The 20069-nt window shown below is 39.6% G+C and overlaps 1 protein-coding gene across 2 annotated transcripts; it reads left to right on the forward strand.

The window, feature by feature from the left end:
* Positions 1–6881: 6881 nt before the first annotated feature.
* LYG2 (lysozyme g2) lies at positions 6882–18585 on the forward strand. Of its 2 annotated transcripts, XM_001490399.4 has the most exons (6): positions 6882–7152; positions 7632–7699; positions 12484–12624; positions 13392–13588; positions 14365–14503; positions 15516–18585. In XM_001490399.4, the coding sequence occupies exons 2-6, from the start codon at positions 7657–7659 to the stop codon at positions 15632–15634; spliced, it is 639 nt and encodes a 212-aa protein (XP_001490449.1). In that variant the 5' UTR covers positions 6882–7152; positions 7632–7656; the 3' UTR covers positions 15635–18585. The 2 variants fall into 2 exon arrangements, with proteins under 2 accessions (XP_001490449.1, XP_070092203.1); XM_070236102.1 differs by lacking the exons at positions 6882–7152; positions 7632–7699 and adding an exon at positions 11018–11141.
* Positions 18586–20069: the final 1484 nt, after the last annotated feature.

Below are 20069 nucleotides of genomic sequence, written 5' to 3' on the forward strand. Positions count from 1 at the left end.
ATGGTTATACCACAAGTGTTAATCTGTTCCCCTACTGATGAATTTTTGGAGTGTTTCCAGTATTGGGCTATTATGAATAAAGCTACCATGAACATTCTTGTACAAGTCTTTTGGGAGATATTTATTTTCATTTCTCTGGGATAGATACCCAAGAATAGAATTGCTGGGTCACAGGGTAGATATATGTTTAACTTTATAAGAAACTACTAACCAATTCTCCAAAGCAGTTAAACCATTTTACATTCCAACCAGGAAAGTACAAGAGTTCTATTTGCTTCATAATTTCACCAACATTTGATATAACAGTCTTTGATTTTAGCCTTTTTAGAGAGTGTGAAATGCTATCTCATTGTGGTTTTAATTTGTATTTTCTTGGTGTCTCACGATGTTTAGCACCTTTTCATGAGCTTTTTTGACCATTTGTATATCGTCTTTTTTGAAATGTTGATCAAGTATTTTATTCTAGAAGATCGTGTAAGTGGTGTCTTCAGCACGGTATGACATTTTACCTACCGTATAGTAAATTAAACCCAAGAGAAGAAAAGCACTCAGCAGTCCAAGCCAGGCGTTGAAATATTTTAAGGTTAAATGCAACTTTTTAGTGAAATTTTGTGGGTTTCCCTTCTGCCTTCCCACCAGCCATTGTCAAGTGCTTTGCCATGTGTTCTTGGGCAGCCCCTTCCTTCTACGGGTTTCTAAGCCATGCAGTGGACGTTCAGGCTGTGTGTGGCTATTACTGATATTGTCCTTCCTTTGGTCCCACCAGGCAGGCTGCAGAGTCCCATCCGTAGTCCCTGCTTGACCTATGTGTCCATCCTGGCTGAAGTGGAGTTTCATTCCTGTCTTATAAGTCAACTCTTCCTTATTTTTCCTGGAGCCCCATGGACAAATAAACAAACAAATAAATCAGCAAGAAGCTAAGCCATCAGGGTCTGAGTGCTACCCCATCATAATAATAAAGTGGCATCTGTATGAAGCATTGCAGCTTATAACATGTTTTCACATATGTAATTTATTTTTATCTTCAAAATAAAGGCAGGGGCATTATTATCATCTCCGTTTTACTAATGAAGCTAAGTCTCAGAGAGGTTAAATGAATTTCCCACAGTAATCACGCTTGGCTGTTGTTCTTTTATTAAATTTTTTTTAATTGAGGTCACATTGGTTTATAACATTATCTAAATTTCAGGTATACATCATTATATTTCGACTTCTGCGTAGACTGCATCCTGTTCACCACCAAAAGTCTAGTTGCCATTGTCCCTGTACAAATGTGCCCCTTTATTTCTCTCATCCTCCCCCACCCCCTTCCACTCTGGTAACCACCAATCTGTTCTCTGTATCTATGTGTTTGTTTGTTTATCTTCCACATGAGTGAAGTCATATGTCTTTCTCTGTCTGACTTATTTTGCTTAGCATACTCTCAAGGCCCATCCATGTTGTCACAAATGGCAAGATTTCATCTCTTTTCATGACTGAGTAATGCTCCATTGTAATGCTGTGTGTGTGTGTGTATATATATATATATACACACACATATATACCACATCTTCTTTATCCATTCCTCTGTTGATGGGCACTTAGGTTGCTTCCACGTCTTGACTATTGTGAATAATGCTGCAATGAACATAGGGGTACACATATCTTTTTGAATTAGTGTTTTCATGTTCTTTGGATAAATACTCAGAAATGAAATAGCTGGATAATGCCATATTTCTATTTTTAACTTTTTGAGAAATCTCCATACTGTTTTCCATAGTGGCTACACCAGTTTGCATTCCCACCAGCAGTGTACAAGTTTTTCTTGTTCTCTGCATTCTCTCCAACATTTGTTATTTCTTGCCTTTTTATAGTAGCCATTCTCATGGGCATGAGGTGATATCTCATTGTAGTTTTTATTTGCATTTCCTTAATAATTAATGATGTTCAACATCTTTTCATGGTCCCATTGGCCATCTGTATACCTTCTTTGGAAAAATATCTGTTCATACTCTCTGTCCATCTTTTGATTGGGTTGTTTGTTTTTTTCTTTGTTTCTTTATTGCAGTAACATAGGTTTATAACATTACATAAATTTCAGGTGTACATCATTATATTTCGATTTCTGTGTAGATTACATCATGTTCACCATCTAAAGACTAATTACAATCTATCACCACACATAGGTGTCTAATCATCCCTTTTGCTCTCCTTCCTCCCTGCTTCCCTTCTGGTAACCACCAGTCCAATCTCTGTCTCTATGTGATTGTTTGTCGTTGTTTTTATCTTCTACTTATGAGTGAGATCATACAGTATTTTATTTTCTCCCTCTGACTTATTTCCTTTAGCATAATACCCTCAAGGTACATCTGTGTTGTCACAAATGGCCACATTTCATCATTTCTTATGGCTGAGTAGTATTCCATTGTGTATATACACCACATCTTCTTTATCCATTCGTCCTTTGATGGGCACCTTGGTTGCTTCCAAGTCTTGGCTATTGAGAATAATGCTGCAATGAACATAGGGATGCATATATCTTTACACATTCATGTTTTCATGTTCTTTGGATAAATACCCAGCAGTGGAATAGCTGGATTGCATGGTAGCTCTATTCTTAATTTTCTGAGAAATCTCTATACTGTTTTCCATAGTGTCTGCACTGGTTTGCACTCCCACCAGCAGTATATGAGAGTTCCCCTCTCTCCACATCCTCTCCAACATTTTTTTCCTGTCTTGTTAATTATAGCCATTCTGATGGGAGTGAGGTGGTATCTCATTGTAGTTTTCATTTGCATTTCCCTGATAGTTAATGACGTTGAACATCTCTTCATGTGCCTGTTGGCCATCTGTCTATCTTCTTTGGAGAAATATCTGTTCAGATGTTTTTCCCATTTCTTAATTGGGTTATTAGGGTTTTTTTGTTGTTGCTGAGATGTGTAAGTTCTTCATATATTTTGGATATTAACTCCTTATCAGATATGTGGTTTGCAAATATCTTCTTCCAATTGGTAGGCTGTCTTTTAATTTTGTTGATGGTTTCCTTTGCTGTGCAGAAGCTTTTTAGTTTGATGTAGTCCCAGTTGTTCATTTTTTCTTTTGTTTCCCTTGCCTGGTCAGACATGGTACTTGAAAATATGTTGCTAAGACCGATTTCTAAGAGCGTACTGCCTATGTTTTCTTCTTGAAGTTTCATGGTTTCGGGTCTTAGATTCAAGTCTTTAATCCATTTTGAGTTAATTTTTGTGTATGGTGGAAGATAATGATCTACTTTCATTCATTTGCATGTGGCTAAATAGTTTTCCCCACATCATTTATTGAAGAAAATTTCCTTTCTGGATTCTATGTTCTTGGCTCCCTTGTCAAAAATTAGCGGTCCATAGATGTTTGAGTTTATTTCTGGGCTCTTGATTCTGTTCCATTGATCTGTGTGTCTGTTTTTGTGCCAGTACCATGCTGTTTTGGTTACTATAGGTTGTAGCATGTTTTGAAATCAGGGAGTGTGATACCTCCAGATTTGTTCTTTTTTCTCAGGATTCCTTTGGTTATTTGGGGTCTTTTGTTGTCCCATATAAATTTTAGGATTCTTTGTTCTATTTCTGTGAAAAATTTTGTTGGGACTTTGATAGGGATTGCATTGAGTCTGTAGGTTGCTTTAAGAAGTATGGACATTTTAACTATGTTAATTCTTCCAATCCAAGAGCATGAAATATCTTTCTGTTTCTCTTCTTTCGGTTTTTTTTTTTTTTTTTTGAGGAAGATTAGCTCTGAGCTAACATCTGCTGCCAATCCTCCTCTTTTTGCTGAGGAAGACTGGCCCTGAGCTAACATCTGTGCCCATCTTCCTCTACTTTTTTATATGTGAGATGCCTGCCACAGCCTGGCTTGCCAAGCGGTGCCATGTCTGCACCCTGGGATGCAAACTGGCGAACCCTGGGCCACCGAAGCAGAACGTGTGAACCCAGTCGCTGCACCACCAGGCTGGCCCCTCTTTCCATTTCTCTGTGTCGTCTTCAATTTCTTTCAACAATGTTTTATAGTTTTCAGTGTACAGATCTTTCACCTTTTTGGTTAAGTTTATTCCTAGGTATTTCATTCTTTTTGTTGCAATTGTAAATGGGATTGTATTCTTAATTTCTCTTTTTGCTACTCCATTGTTAGTACATGGAAATGCAACTGATTTTTATATGTTGATTTTGTAACCTGCGACTTTACCATATTCATTTGTTATTTCTAAGTTTTTTGGTGGATTCTTTACAGTTTTCTATATGTAAATTCATGTCATCTGCAAAGAGTGACAGTTTCACTTCTTCCTTTTCCATTTGGATCCCTTCTATTTCTTTTTCTTGCCTGATTGCTCTGGCTAGGACTTCTAATACTGTGTTAAATAAGAGTGGTGAAAGTGGGCATCCCTCTCTGGTTCCTGTTCTTAGAGGAATAGGTTTCAGTTTTTCTCCATCGAGAATGATGTTAGCTGTGGGTTTGTCATATACAGCCTTCATTATATTGACATATTTCATTGTAGTTTTTTTTTTTTAAAAGATTTTATTTTTCCTTTTTCTCCCAAAGCCCCCTGGTACATAGTTTTGTATTTTTAGTTGTGAGTCCTTCTAGTTGTGGCATGTGAGATGCTGCATCAGCATGGCTTGATGAGTGGTGCCATGTCTGCACCCAGCATTTGAACCGGCAAAACCCTGGGCCACTGAAGCAGAGGCCGCGAACCCAAACACTCGGCCATGGGGTCAGCCCTTTCTTTGGAAAAATGTCTGTTCATATCCTCTGTCCATCTTTGGATTGGGTTGTTTGTTTTGGTTTGTTGTTGAGTTGTATGAATTCTTATGTATTTTTGGATATTAATTCATTATCAGATATATGATTTGCAAATATCTTCTCCCAGTTGGTAGGTTCTTTTCATTTTGTTGATGGTTTCCTTGGCTACTCTTCTTGAGTGACAAAAAGCCACTGTGGACTCAGTTGACTCATATTAATTTGTGTTTAAAAACTACAACTGTATCTACAAACACTTGAATGATTGGTAAATATCTGTGGCTGGAATTACTGATTCAGATCACAGACAATGCTTTGTGTTAAAATTGAATGGTTTGAACTTGTTGCAATAATTACCCTGCAGGGTCATTTGTTCATAGTGCTGGCACCTCAGACATGGAAGAGCATTGGTTTTGGAATCTTATAGACCTGGGTTCAAATCTCAGCTTTGCCATCTCCTAACTATGCCATCTCTGGCAAGTTGCTTAACTTCTCAGTGTCTCAGTTTCTTCACCTCTAAAATAAGGGGTAATATCTACCTCTCCTTGTTGTCAGACGATTGAATGATGTAGTGTCCATAGGAATCTGATGTATGATGGGTGTCAGATCTGTGTCCATTTGTATTCTCACAATTTGAACAAAACTTAGTAATCCACATCCCTTTGAAAACAATTATCTAAATTGCAGATTGCCTGGGCATTAAGACCTTCATACCGAGAAGGACTTGTAACCCCACTATCTGAACACAAGGAGAGGAATACAGTATGCTTTACATTCAACAGTACTTTCAATGTTTTGTTATTACATTTATTCTCTAGGAGCATCTAGGGACAGACTCAGCCTTTATCTAGTATCTTTTACCTGACTTTTAATTCTTCCTGCACTCCTTCTTCTCCTCCCTTTCTTCTTTCTCCCAACTCACCCTGTGCTCTGGAGGACCATGAGCACAACGTCAATGTGATGTTGCCACTGTCACTGGTGATAGCCCATGTGTTCCTGAGGGCTACCTTGGAGCAGCTGGACCCATGCAAAACCCCTCCTTAAAGAGTGGCCCTGACTGCAGCATTAACAGTGGTGGTGGAGGAGGCCCCTCATGAGTCATTTTCCTGATAGTCAAGGCAGGAATCATTATTGATTCAAAACATGCCTGTCTTTCTTCTCTGGAATGGAAAGCCAGAGGCCACTTAAAGGGCAGTCTGTTCGACAAACAAGAAGGCAGGTGGGGCAGAAGTGAATGCAATGAGGTAGTACAGAGATGCGCTTTGTGAGGGCATGCTGTCTGAGGAGGTGTGATTTATTCATTGCCAGGGAGCCTGGAAAGTTGTTTGACTCAGAGCCTTTGTCTTCTCTGTCTCCTGCTCAGTCCCCCTCACACCTCTCTCCACTTGGTGGTTGTGTGGAAGGATTGTGTGAGTCTCAGAAGCATCTTACACTTGTGCAAGGACCCATGTCAGACTCCTTCCTCTCCTTTGGGAAATGTGCTTTGCCTGTTTCAAGAACATTCCTTCCATTTCCTGTTCCTGAGGCTGTACAATGTGCTTCATCACTTCTTTTGGACATAAGTGTGAAGAAAGATAATCCCTGAAGAACTTTTCATCCCTGACCAAATCCTTTTTTCCCATTTCCTCAGATAGTTTGAGAAATCAGCACCCATGTTGCTACTCCCTGGCCTTGTGTTGGTTCTTCAGAGCGGGTAGCCACTCTTGGATCTATTTGTCAGAGGTAGAATTAGAGCAAGGAGCCATGAGGCATGTTGGGACGGGGATCATGTGACAATGGAACGAAGAACAAAGAGCAGGAGGCTCAGCATTTTAGGCAAACAACCAATCCAGGAATGGGAGCTACTAGTATTTCCTGTTTATTTATCTTTTTTAGGCTAATTATCTGTTTCTTGTTCTCAAATTGAGAAGCTGTTTGCCTGGCACAACTTTAGATACCCAGAAACAATCTACCAAATATATGCTTCCAGTGCAACCTGGGGGTTCATTAGGTTAATTAATTAATAGTGGTTAATAAATGCTTTGAAATCCTTTTATTAAAAGGGCCTCCTGAGTCCAAAGTACTATTATAATCAGGCCTAATGAGGTCAGTGGTTTAAAGAGAGGGTTTTAAATCATATATAAAGCACTCCCGGTGATTGGTGGTACAGAATAAAGGTGAGAAGAGTCAGGTGAGTCCACATGCTGGCAGAGAACCTCCTCCAGAGCAGCAGAGCCGCGCTGAAGTTTGCTCGGATTGAAGCCAGGCGCTCAGAGATCTACCGACTAATGGATTCCCAAATTGTTAAACCTGTGTTATAGGACAAAGGCCACCACTTCCCAAAATCCTGACGTGCAGGTTGCTGCTGATTACAGAATATCTTCTCAAATAGAGAAAAGAGATTTTCTCTGCAAAGTCACAAACCAGGTTAGTGCTAGCCTTCTTGTATCTTGTCAAACAGAAAAGTTGCCTTTCGAATGAAACCAAGAATAGAGTTTATGGAGGAAGATATGAGGCACAGCAAACCTCTTCTGAGTCACGATCTCTAACGCTCCTCTTAGCAGTTTCTTTGGATTTTCTAAGGAGGCTGTAGTACAAGAATAGGAAAAATATTATGATATGGCCAAGCCTGGAGATGGGATGGGAGGATGTGTACAGATAACATATGTAAGATGTTCACAGGCTCATGTCAGCATGAAATTGGATTAAAATGAGTGGGAGTTTATGCTTAGGAAAGAGAGTGATCCAATGAACCATAATACTGAGCTTATGAGAATAGTATTTTGGAACTGGAAAAAGGCTATTGAATTGGAAATTACTCTAAATTTCTTTTAAATCAAAGCAAGTTTTCTTTAGGGAACTTTCAAGTTTTAAAATTAACCAGTTTCTCTTTCAAATCATAACAGGTGCCGTAGGATAAGATTGAACACCATGCTTTCCTCTATCCTGTTTTTGGGACTTATTGCCGTTATTGGTAAGTCATTGATTGACATTTAGCATTGTTCACAGGGTGCCCACAAAGACATTCAGCACAGTCATGAATCAGAAAGAGTAATGATTACATGTAATGGAGGAGTGGGCTCTCTTTCTAATCAGCCTAGCCATCAATCAACTGCTGATTTCTGTCTTCAGAGTGTAATCTGTTTACCAAGCAGGTAAAGGCGCCACCAGAGGGAACTTATGGAAGAGTGCCTTGGAAGGCAAGACATGTAAAGATAAAATTATCAATGCTGGACAGTAAATAAGAGTTAAACAAGTGTAGCTAGAAAAACACTAGTACGAAAGGAGTTTAGGTTGGAGAGTTCACATCTAGTTGGCATGTTGAAACCAACAAAGCTTTTTGGGGGACGTGATGGTTGAAGAATGCTTCGTGTTTTAATAAGAGAAGAATCTGCTGGATGATAAGAAAGACTTTAGGAAAGGCACAGAGGCAGAAATGCATGAAAAGTGTTTGGGATACAGTTAGCAGGTCAGTGTGACCAGAACAGAAGAGATTTCTGAGGGCAAGGCTGGAAAGGTAGGCAGGTGAGATGATCAGGGATCTTGAATAAGAAGAGATTCAAACTGCTGCCTAAAAAATGAAAAGCCATTGTAAACAATGTTCAAGTTGTTCTTATCAATAGTGTGAAGATTGAGATGAAAGTGTTTCTAAAATGTTTAATTCTAAATTTGGAAAAATAAGGCTGCTGAAAAGCGATAATTTCCTGTTATCTATGGTCAAAGGCAAGGGAGCATAGTTTAATTTTTACTCCTTCTTTAATTGCCAGGTGGGAGCAGAGTTATAGAGCCAGCAGACTAATTATGATCTACCATAGTAGCTGTGTTTAACTGAGAGGTGACTATAATTAAGAAAGGCTTGTATGTTTATGATGCCAACACAAGTAGTGTAAGGTCTGTGGTCATATTTCAAGCCCCTTAAAGCAGTGGTTCCCAAACTTCGGTATGCATAAGAGTCTGCTGGGAATGCTGGTTAAAGTGCAGATTCTTTGCCTTATCGCTAAAGATTCTGGTTCAATAGACGTAGTATGAGGAGCCAACAGATATGCATTTTTAATAGGCATCCCAGAGCACTTTTATGCCTGTGGTCTGTGGGCCACATGTTGAGTCTAGCAAAGGTTGCCTCCCCAGTAAAAGGATATTGACCCTGTTGATATATGGACACTTGATCCAGATAATTTAGATAATTCTTTTTCTTCTCGTTCACTCATCTATTTATCCATTTCTCAAATATTTGTTAAATGTCTACTTTGTGCCAAGCATTGTTCAAAATGCTGAGGAGGATACAGCATAGAAAGAAATGTTCTAGTGAGAAGAGCAGGCGGAAAGAAAGAGAAGAAGAAATAAAGGGAAAAATAAAGGTCAGAAGATGATAAGGGATAGAAATAAATTAGTGTAAGGTAATGGGAAACAAGGAATGAGGCATGAATGTGTTACCTTTTTAATATACATAGACAAGAAAGACTCTCTAATGAGATAACTTTTTTAAAAATTTTGTTATAGAAAGTTTTAAACATACAAAATGGAGAGAAGATAGTATGATAAACTCCCACATACACATTATCCAGCTTCTATGGTTTTCAATATTTTGCCATTCTTATTTTATCTAGCCCTCATCTCTGCATAGGGGGAAGGGGGGAGGTGGTTGGAATATTTTAAAACAATCCAAAACATCAAGACATTTCACCTGTGAACTTTTTGATATGTGTCTGTAGCGTAAGAACCAGCTCTGACACAAGAAGATGTTCCTGGCTCATCTTGAACATTTCCTGCCTCAGACCAGGAATGAGTCATTTTCCAGAGGAACATTGATTCCTCTTAGCAGGAAATGGTATCTAGAGACCACACTTGGGGTGCTAGGGGTGCTTCATTGCTATGGGGTTGTCATTCCAGGTCTTTCTGGTGGAGAGAACTAGAAAATACATAAATACGTATTTTTTAAAAGAGAAAATAATTATGCATTCACATGAATATTTCATTTTCATATTTAAGAATACAAGGGTTTTACATTGGTCTTATATTTGTACCAGTGCTGTCTCACACTAAATATCCTGGTTCCTAATGACAATACCATGATTACTTATTTATACATAATAGTTTCAAAATAACTATGACAGCATTACCAATGATGAGACTGGTAATATAATTTAAGATTTTCTTATGATTCTTTATGTTCATAGGATGTGTGCCACAAGTGATATATACTTACATTGACATGTTTTAAAGTCACTTGAAATAATTCTCCTCTATGCATTGTTTTCAGTTTGATTTAGAGTTATGTTTATTTTTCATATTTTTAGGATGTCGTCTTTTTCTATTTAATTTTTTAAATGATGGAAACACTTACATGACTCCAAAATAAAGACTATAAAAAAGGTACATTTAGAGAAGTCTAGCCTCTATCCCTATCTGCTTTACCTTCTTCTTACCCTCTCCCATAACTAACCATTTTTTTTAGTTTTTGGTTCCTCCTTGTATTGTTTCTTTCAAAAATATAAGCAAATTACACAAACAGACAAAATCATATTTTCTCCCCTTTCTTAAACAATGAGTACCATTCTATAAATACTGTTCTATTCCTGGAGATAATCTTATAGGAGTATATAGAGTTCTTCCTCTTTCCCTTTCATAGCTTCACAGCACCCCATTGTGTGGAGTTAGCTCAGCTTATTCAATCAGTCCCTATATCAATGACTTTTGCACTGTTTCCAGTCCTTTGCTGTTACAAGCAGTGCTGATACAACCATCTATTGCAAAATCCTCCTCCACAGCAATGTATGAGACAGCCTACCCCCTCACAACCTCACTCATGGAGTACGTGGTCAAACTTTTGGATTCTTGTGAATTAAATAGGTAAAACATAGTGTCTCAGTGAAGCTTTAATATGGAATTCTCTTCTTTTGAGAATGATTGTTTATATGTTTAATGATCATTTTCTTCTTTTGTCTATGAACTGTCTATCCATATCTTTTGCTGATAAGCTGGTATTTGAACAAAGACCTGAAGGCAGTGAGGCAGCAAATAGATGTCTGGAGGAATAGAATTCTAGGCAAAAGGAATTACAAATACAAAGGCCTTGAGGCAGGAACCTGCCTGGCATGTTGCAGGATAAGCAAGGAGAAGAATGTGGCTGCAGAAGAGTTAGAGAAGGGAAGGAGAAGTCAGGAAGTGAGCAGAGGGCCAGATCAGGTAGGGCTCAGAGGCCACAATATAGACTTGGCCATCCCTCTGAATGATGGAAGCCACTGGAAGGTTAAGAGAGAAGACTGATATTACCCCTTGCATGTGGCCACAGGATCACTCTGGCTGCTGGGTGGAGAATAAACTGTAAAGGTGGAGCCGGGATGTCAGTCAGGAGGCTGTTATAATAATCCAGAAGAGCAATGATGGCGGTTTGGACCATGGTGATAGCAGAAGTGGTGAGAAATGGTCAGATTCTGGATACATGTTTTCAGTCTGCACTGTGACTCTGAACACCCACACCTCAATTTTACAGTGATCTGTATTATAGACATCCATTCATTTGTTCACATATATTTCCCACACACATTGTAGGCACAAGATACTACACTGAGGCCATGGGGCGTGCCCATATGATGGTTCCTGCTCTCTGCATCACATGGGAATTCACACTGCTTATAGAAGCTTAATAGCTTTGCTGGTTTCTGCTGCTTTTATTATCTAGATAAGCTTTCTTAGTATCCCCAGTTTACTTGATAGTTTCACTATCTGACTTCTTGGTCTGTTTAAAATTCCTTTTTTGCCTGTTAGAAGATGAGAGAGAGCAGATTGTGCCTGTATTTTTGTTTGTTTTGGTGAGTTTCACTTTTCAAAAATTATATAGTTTTAAAAAGTTAACATTTGGAGTTGTTTTATTTTCCTTTTAAAATCAATATTTTTTTTTGGTTGTGTGCCTAATTCTGAGAGAGTTTCTTTATACTGTCAAATTAATCAGAACTAGACCTATGGTGGATGAGTAAAATCCACCTCTATTTTTAAAAAATGCTATTTACAACACTAACTGAAACAATGTATTTTTTTACAGCAAGCATTTTAACAAATGTAATTTCTTGCAACAAATATTTGTAGTCTTAAGGTACAAGTCAACAATTCTAGGAACTAATTAGAACAAATTTTTCAACTTAGAGAAAAGCTCCTTATCTCCTTTAGTAAATAGACTTGGACAGAAACTCACTTCATAATGACAAAATAAAACATAAGAATAGATTTAGCTTAAATTTTATGGTAAGTTAAATTTCATTTCCAATTTTATTAATTAGACTTAGAAACTCAGCTTCACAGCAAGGTGACATAAAACTAGTATCTTAAGTTAATGGTAAGCTTTCTTATCTTAAATTGTAATGGTACCCTTCTTTCTTATTTTCCTAAACAAAGACAATTGTTAACCTAGATGTTTACACCCCTACAAGTATTTGTGTCAGAAGTGTCATAAAATTTCTCTCAAAGTTCCTGCCTAAAACTCTAGTGGCAATTTTAATTCTAATCAAGATTACAGCAAATGTTTTTGGGACTTATAAGAACTGATTTTCATAATACTTTGCACAATGTTTAGAATTAAGTGCTGGATTAACATTTTTTTAAGGTTGAAGTAGAGTGGGAAGGGGGAATCTTCTGACCTGTGTGATGAGCCATTCTAGGGGTCTGGAGGAGGTACTGGAGAAGGAGTAGTCTATGTTCCTTATAGCAACTCAAGCAATATTTTCTCACAGGCGCCATATCAATTATCACTCTGTCCCCTAGGCACTTCCAGGGGCTCGTACCCTTTCACTCAGTCGATGAACCCTCACCTGCATCCCCGCCTGTACCATGGCTGCTATGGCGACATCATGATCATGGAGACGTCTGGCGCCTCCTGTGATGTAACCAAGTTGCTTAACTGTGGTAAGTGAAAAGCAAGCAAACATTTGGTTTTTGCCTTTCATCATTTTCAGATTCTTTCTTAGAAAGTAGTTTAATTTTGAAAAGATATAATCATTATTACAGCAGTAATACCAAAATAAAAAATTAGAGCAAAACAGAATCCTGAATAACCTAACAAACTGCTTCTTTTCATCTTCCCGTATTCTTTGCAAACCTTGTCCAGATCTGTTTATTACTACATATTGAAATTATTGCTTAAAGAAAATATTAAGTTTTGGCTTTGTTTTTTCTTTGTTGTTGTGTCTACTTCATGTTATAGCATCAGAATTTTAAGCAAGGCTCTTGTCCTTTGTACGTCCTCTCTTTTGTAATCCTGTTCCAAAGTCTTCTTCATGTTATCCCAGTGTTAGAGTATCAGAGCTGGATGCTGCAAGGTCAATCTAATCCTACCTCCCCAGTTTACAGATCAGAAAATGAGGCTCAGCAAGGAAGAGAGACTTCCCAAGGGCCCAGGGCTAGGTAGTGGCAGAACAAGACTCAAACTTAGGTTGGCTGACTTCTAGTCCAAGAGTCTTCCCGATGCCCCAAAGTGGCAGAAAACAGAAGAATGAGAGAGCAGAAATGGTATCTGTCTGGGGTTATGAACCTTTCCAGGTTTATGCAATCAGAGATCAAAAATTGTCCTGGAATGGTTGTCCCAGCCTATGGGCTGTGGTCAGGGAGTGGCTAACTTGTTAAACTTTGAAAAAGCGTTCTCTGCTGCAGTAGTTTATTTTCTATTGACTTAGGGATTCCCGGTTCCGAAATGTTTGCCGAGATGGATTTGAGGGCCTTAAAGCCTTACCGGGTTCTGATCAAAGAAGTCGGGCTGAGGCACTGCGTGGACCCTGCTCTCATTGCAGCCATCATCTCCAGAGAAAGCCATGGAGGAGTCGTCCTGAAAGACGGCTGGGACCACAAGGGACTTAAATTTGGCTTAATGCAGGTACTTAGACAGAAACCGCGAATCGGCCCCACTTCATCCTTCCTTACAGATCCAAATTGGAAATCTATTTGCAGTACTTCCAGGTTTCAAAACACTCTGTTACTTCAGCGTAATTTGTCCTGGGATTTCTCCATCACATCTTTGGCATTTCATTCAAGATTTATCAGTTATTGAATATCTTCAGAAAAAACATTTTATGAGTTTCATAAGTACAATTTGCAGTTAATAATATGCAATGTAGTTAAATTGAGAAAATCTTATAAAGGGCACTATTACAGGTGTCTCCTACGAGTTCATGAAGTAGAAAATTTCATCCATGTAGATCAAACCACTATAATTAAGCCCTACTGGAATGAACTCAATCTGTAGGCAAATTGGAGAAAAGGGATCCAAATTATCTGGATTTTTGCTTCCACACTTTATTTTAAATTGTCTGTAGAAACCCAGACTTCTAGCCTTCCCAGTTTGAAACAAATTTTTATTTTTGACTGCAAATGTCTACACTTTGGGTGCTAATTATTTGTTTTGAAGTAACTTTTTCATTTATTTGTATTTGTGTGCTTAGCTAAAACTCTGCCACGTCTGCTTCTCCCAAATCTTACTTTGTCTGACTCGCTTTTCTGTGAAAGAAAGGATTATAGAATTAACTCTGTGGGGATAAAGGAAGGGCGCCAAGGCCAATGTCTACGAACTTGAATACAACGAGGGGAAATTAGGAACAGCAGAAAAATGTGTTGCTTCATCCAGATGCTGACATTATTATCTGAATTTTCTAGCTTGATAAAAAAAGTCATCACCCCGTTGGTACCTGGGACAGCAAAGAACACCTTTTGCAAGCTGTTGGGATTCTAACAGACCGATTTAAGGCAATCCAGAAAAAATTCCCCACGTGGAGTGTGACTGAACACCTCAAAGGTAGGCCATATTCATGGTGCTTTGTTTAAAAGAGCAATGAGTGAGACCCCTGGAGGCCAGACGTGCCCTGGGCCTCCCGGGGAGCGTTCTCATTGGGTCAGCAGTGGTCCGAGAGGAGCCGTGGAAAGGCTGCTCAGTGCTCTTGGAGCCACTCAGTCACTGTGAGTGGTCTTCCTACCGGACTTCAGTTTCCTCTTCTGCCAGCTGCTGGGGTTCTTATTACACCTCTTGTTGGTTAATGAGCCATTGAGTGATACCTTGAGGGTTAATGCAACAGTTAAAAGAATACATTTGTCTTCCTCTGATAGATGTTTTTCCTGATGCAAGGAACTAAGCCACTTTCTGAATTGTTTGGAAAAAATTTTCACTCTGTGAACATTCTCAGTGACATCAGGGCTTTAGATACCATGATAAGTCCAAGTGGAGACTTGAAGGCAGGGATCAGGACCAGTGGTCTTTTTCTCTAGATGTCAGAGCAGAACACAATTATATTAAACACGTAAACAACTATTGAAGATTAAAATTTTAGGGTAAAATGCATGTACGTACAAACACACATATACAGACACACCCCTATGAAGAAATGATTATGTCTCGGGTACCGTTGTGTACCCTGCACTCAATGTGTCACCCATCCTGGCACATAGTTGGTGCTTAAAAACATTTATTGAATGAATCAGTGAATAAAGGAGTGAGTTACTGAGAGAACGTTACAAGCATTCTCAGATTGGAGATTCACTAGGGATCTAGTTTTGCCAGGGCTAGACTACAGGGAGAAAACACAACTTTTGCAGCAAGGAAAAGACAAGTCTTTAAAAGGAGAGGGAGAAGAAAAGCTATCTGAAATTTTCCCGGTGATTCTTGGGGTAGTAGATCCTTTCAGAGGGGGAGGAAGGGTCTGGGACTGCCTGCTTTGGGAGGCTTGCCTGGAGGGCTGACGTGCTGGGAATGTTCATATCTTATTTTTGCTGTAAGTTAATATTTCATTCTGAATCTCTGTATTTCATTTCAGGTGGTCTCTCTGCCTTTAAGTCAGGAATTGATGCCATTGCCACCCCCGCAGACATAGACAATGACTTCGTCAATGACATTATTGCCCGAGCTAAATACTATAAAAGACACGGCTACTAGGCAAAGCTCTACGAGTGGACCAGGTTGGCAGGTGCTCACATGGCCCCTTTTTGAGAGTTTGATACGGATGCGTTGTGCCCAACACTGGCAAAGGAACAGTTGCCATTATGACAGAAAATTCATTTCCCAGTTTTCTTAATGCAAATAAGCATAAAAAGAAAAAAAGAAAATCCACCCAGTTCACAATATGGTTTCCATGAAATGAGCACGGACATATGCATATTTGTTTTGTAGTAAATATGAATATCATGGTAAATAACATCTGCATCTTCCAGCGAGGCCTCATTTTAGCCCATGATTTCAATGTCAACCTACTCCCTGTCTTACCAGAATTGCTAACAAGAGGAAAACCTGACCTAGCCTTTTGTCCTTTTCCCAGTATCTGGCTGAGTCACTGGGGCTTTGCTTGTGAGAAATGCCTGACTTATTAGCCAGTGGGACAATGGAGAAGGTAGGAATGGAATTCCAGCTCCATGAGTAACTGAGGGCTGACGGTGGTGACGCTGATATTCCTTAGGTGATGTACACCACACCCTTCAGGCCCGCACCAACCTCCTCTGTCTTCTTCCTCTTATTTACTGAAGATGCAGGGACTGGCTTCTTTTCTTCCATTTTCGGTAGTTACTGCCACACATTCTTTCAAGGGGTCCTCTTCCCACAAAACATGGCTGAAGATAAATATATAGGACCTGAATTAATTACAGTTCTTTGGTTGCAAGCAACAGTAACCAATTCTGGAAAATTTAAGCAATAAAAGGAAATTACTGGGGCCAGCCCTGTAGCATAGTGGTTAAGTTCACATGCTCCACTTCAGCGGTCCAGGTCACAAGTTCAGATCCCAGGTGCGGACCTAGCACCACTCATCAAGCCACACTGTGGTGGCATCTCACATAAACTAGAGGAAGATTGGCACAGATGTTAGGTCAGGGCCAATCTTCCTCACAAAAAAAAAAGAAGAAGAAGAAATTACTGGAAGGCCCAGAGAACCAATCAGAAGATTAAAGACAGTAAGAGAAACCAGCCAACTCTCGGGTCTGGGTAGCAGGAATCAGTTGACCATACTTTATAGCATCCCCACTGCATGAATGAATTAGCACTCTCACTGCGTAAGAGAACTCCAAAGACTTTTTCTCCCATCCTTTCGTCGTTCTGCTTCACCTTCATAGTCCCAGGAGAGAGACTCTGATGGATTTACCCGGGGTCATGTACATACCTACAGCTTGGCTACTTTGCTCTTTGGTCTTGCCTAGACCCCCTACAGTGGAGAAGATAAAATTCTCCAGAAGTAAACCTGAGGCAGTTTGTGGCTTTTACTTTCATACTAAGGAAAGGACATAAATAAATAATATGTTGGAGTGCAAAGCTCTCAAAGTCCCTGCCACCGTGGCCCCTGCTGGAGCTTTAGCTCCCTTTGGAAATGTTCGGTAAGTGTTTCTAGCTATCACTCCCCTTTCTGAAGAGGAATCAAAGTCATACCTGCCTACCTCCGAGCTCCCTTGGAGAAAGCCAAGTAAACCATTGTCTGCTCAACAACGTCTCAACCCAACCTGAAGATTTGACCCGGACAGGACTGGGACCCCTGTGTTTCACTGGTCAGAGTCACTGGTCAGCTGGAGTAGCAGCCCTGCAGCATACCGTCCAGCATCTTTTGTGATTGGTTAAGGACCACGCCCTACTAGTTGTCTAATGTTTTGTTTTTTTTTTTTTTAAAGATTTTATTATTTCCTTTTTCTCCCCAACACCCCCGGTACATAGTTGTATATTCTTCGTTGTGGATTCTTCTAGTTGTGGTATGTGGGACGCTGCCTCAGCGTGGTTTGATGAGCAGTGCCATGTCCGCGCCCAGGATTCAAACCAACGAAACACTGGGCCGCCTGCAGCGGAGCGCGCGAACTTAACCACTCGGCCACGGGGCCAGCCCCTAGTTGTCTAATGTTTTGATCATCATCCGTGAATGCGGGCAATCCAGGAAGTTCTTCAGATGTTCACTTCGCTTAGAATGATTTCTTCTGGGCTTTTCTTCACAAGCATGTACTCTGTATAATTGCCAGCCCCTTCAATGTCACTACTAAAGCAATAAAGTACATCCAGGTGAGATAATTTCTAAGTAATTTGAAAAACAAGAAATAGTACACTGACTTGTGCTCTGGATCTCTTCCCCCCGTATTCTCTTCATGACTGGGATACCAAGAGATGCTCTACAGGAGAGTCCATATTTAAGGTGTCTTAGTTTTATTTCCAGAAGCCGACCCAGAGACAAGGATTCGGGCGCAGAAAACACTGCGATAAAGTGGCTCGGTGATATAGGGAAGGGAAGACAGCCAATAAAACGTGTGTCATCAAGCCAGCTACCACAGTGGGCACTGGAGCTCAATCCTCCAAGAAAACATTGAGGAATGGTGCAAGACACATACCTCAGAATTATTCTACCCACGGGACAAGGAACTGGGATATTTATACGTCAACTTCTAAGAGCCATCGATTGAGGGAACTGCCTGTTGCAAGGAGGGTGTGTTAATTTGCTGCTCCTCTGGTCTGCCATGCAAGTAGGCAGCACACTTTCCTGCAGTTCCAGGGAGAAGAGGCTGTAGGCACAGAGATGCAGATACTGGCAGTTGGGAATGAACCAAGAATCCTGAAATGTCTAGAGATATGGGAAGGACACTGACAGCATCTGCTTCACACGGGTCAGATACACCTGGAGGTTGGGACTGTCCTTCCAACATTGCTTGCTTTCTTCCGTGACCTAACAACATTTAAGAACAATTTGCAAATAATACACAAGCCTCGTTATGCCTCACGATTTCCATGCCAACCTTCTCCATAATCTATTAGAATTACTAATTAGTAATTAGAATTACTAATTATATATATTAGAACTGTCCGCTTCTACTGAACCAGCTGATTCCCAGGGACTTACTGAGAACAATATTAAAGATATTAGACTCAAATGTGGCTCCATTAAATATTCCTTCAGTCTTTAATTTTCTTTCTTTCTTTTTTTTTTTTTTAAGGATTGGCACCTGGGCTAACAACTGTTACCAATCTTTTTTTTTTTTTTCTGCTTTATCTCCCCAAACCCCCCCTGTACACAGTTGTATATCTTAGTTGCAGGTCCTTCTAGTTGTGGGATGTGGGACGCCGCCTCAACGTGACCTGACGAGCGGTGCCATGTCTACGCCCAGGATCCGAACCCTGGGCTGCCGCAGCGGAGCGCGCGAACTTAACCACTCGGCCACGGAGCCGGCCTCTAATTTTCCTTATTATTATTATTTTTTTGGCTTATGCCCTCTTTAGAGATAATGAATTACTCTACGTTTACATCCTACTGTGTAAAATATCACTTCTTTTAGTTGTCTAAAAACTAAGCTCTCATGGGAAGATGAAGAAAGATTGTTTTATGAATAGTTTTCAAAGCAAAAAAAAATCTACAAATTATTTCCCTGGCTGGACTTATTCATAATCACATTCTCATTCTTTCTCATTCTTAGCCATCAGCACCTCACAGGACTTTAAGCATCAGTGCTAAGAACGTTATTAGAGGTACAGATATGGAATCTGACGCTTCCTTCCCTTACTTCCTCGCATAATGCTAAGAGAACATATCTGAAAAATGGGCTTAACGGGAAGACCCATCTCAGGGGTGTTGTGAAGACTAAAGGAGATAGGATGTGAGAAATCACTCAGCAATCATTGGTGGTGGAGTGGCAACAGCATCACCAGAGTGAGAGGCTTTGCAAGCCAGCAGGTCATGTGGATGTAAGATTCCTGGGAGAGAGGGACTTCTGAAAGTTAAAAGATAAGTTAAAGAAATAAGAAATAAGAAAGTTAAAGATAAGGTCACTGACTGCAATATACCCCTTTGCCAGTCCAATTGGGTTTTAGCCTATGAGGCAGCCTGTGAGCCTTCTTGCCTGCTGAGTACAGAAGAGAGTGGAGTTATCAGTCACTTCTTTTTAGTTGTCATTTCAATATTTATTTGTATTGAATTTAAAATCCCCTCTTTTAAAACATCTTCTTTTATTGTGAAATAATACACATACCGAAGAGTACATGTAATAACAAAACTGTTTAGCAAAATAAAGTGTTAGTGGTGTCAAAAAAGACGAACCACAGAACAGGAGAAGATATTTGCAACAAACAAGTAAATATTTTATTTTAGTCTAATGCATCCACCTATTCCCTTATTCTTCTTTCTTTTGACCCAAAGTGATATTTTACTTGGTTTTTATGAAGTTTCATTGATATTTTACTCCAAGTCTCATGAATAAAGAAACCCTATTGAGCATTCATGGAATACTAGAGGGCGTTGTTAAATTATGTGTTCATTGTGCTGCTTAATATTTTTTCCTTGATTTTTTCAATATTTTAATGGTGGTAAAATAAATATAACATAAAACTTACCATCATAACCATTTGTAAGTGTACAGTTCAC

Source organism: Equus caballus, chromosome 15 (genome assembly GCF_041296265.1).
Source record: "Equus caballus isolate H_3958 breed thoroughbred chromosome 15, TB-T2T, whole genome shotgun sequence".
Lineage (NCBI taxonomy): Eukaryota > Metazoa > Chordata > Mammalia > Perissodactyla > Equidae > Equus > Equus caballus.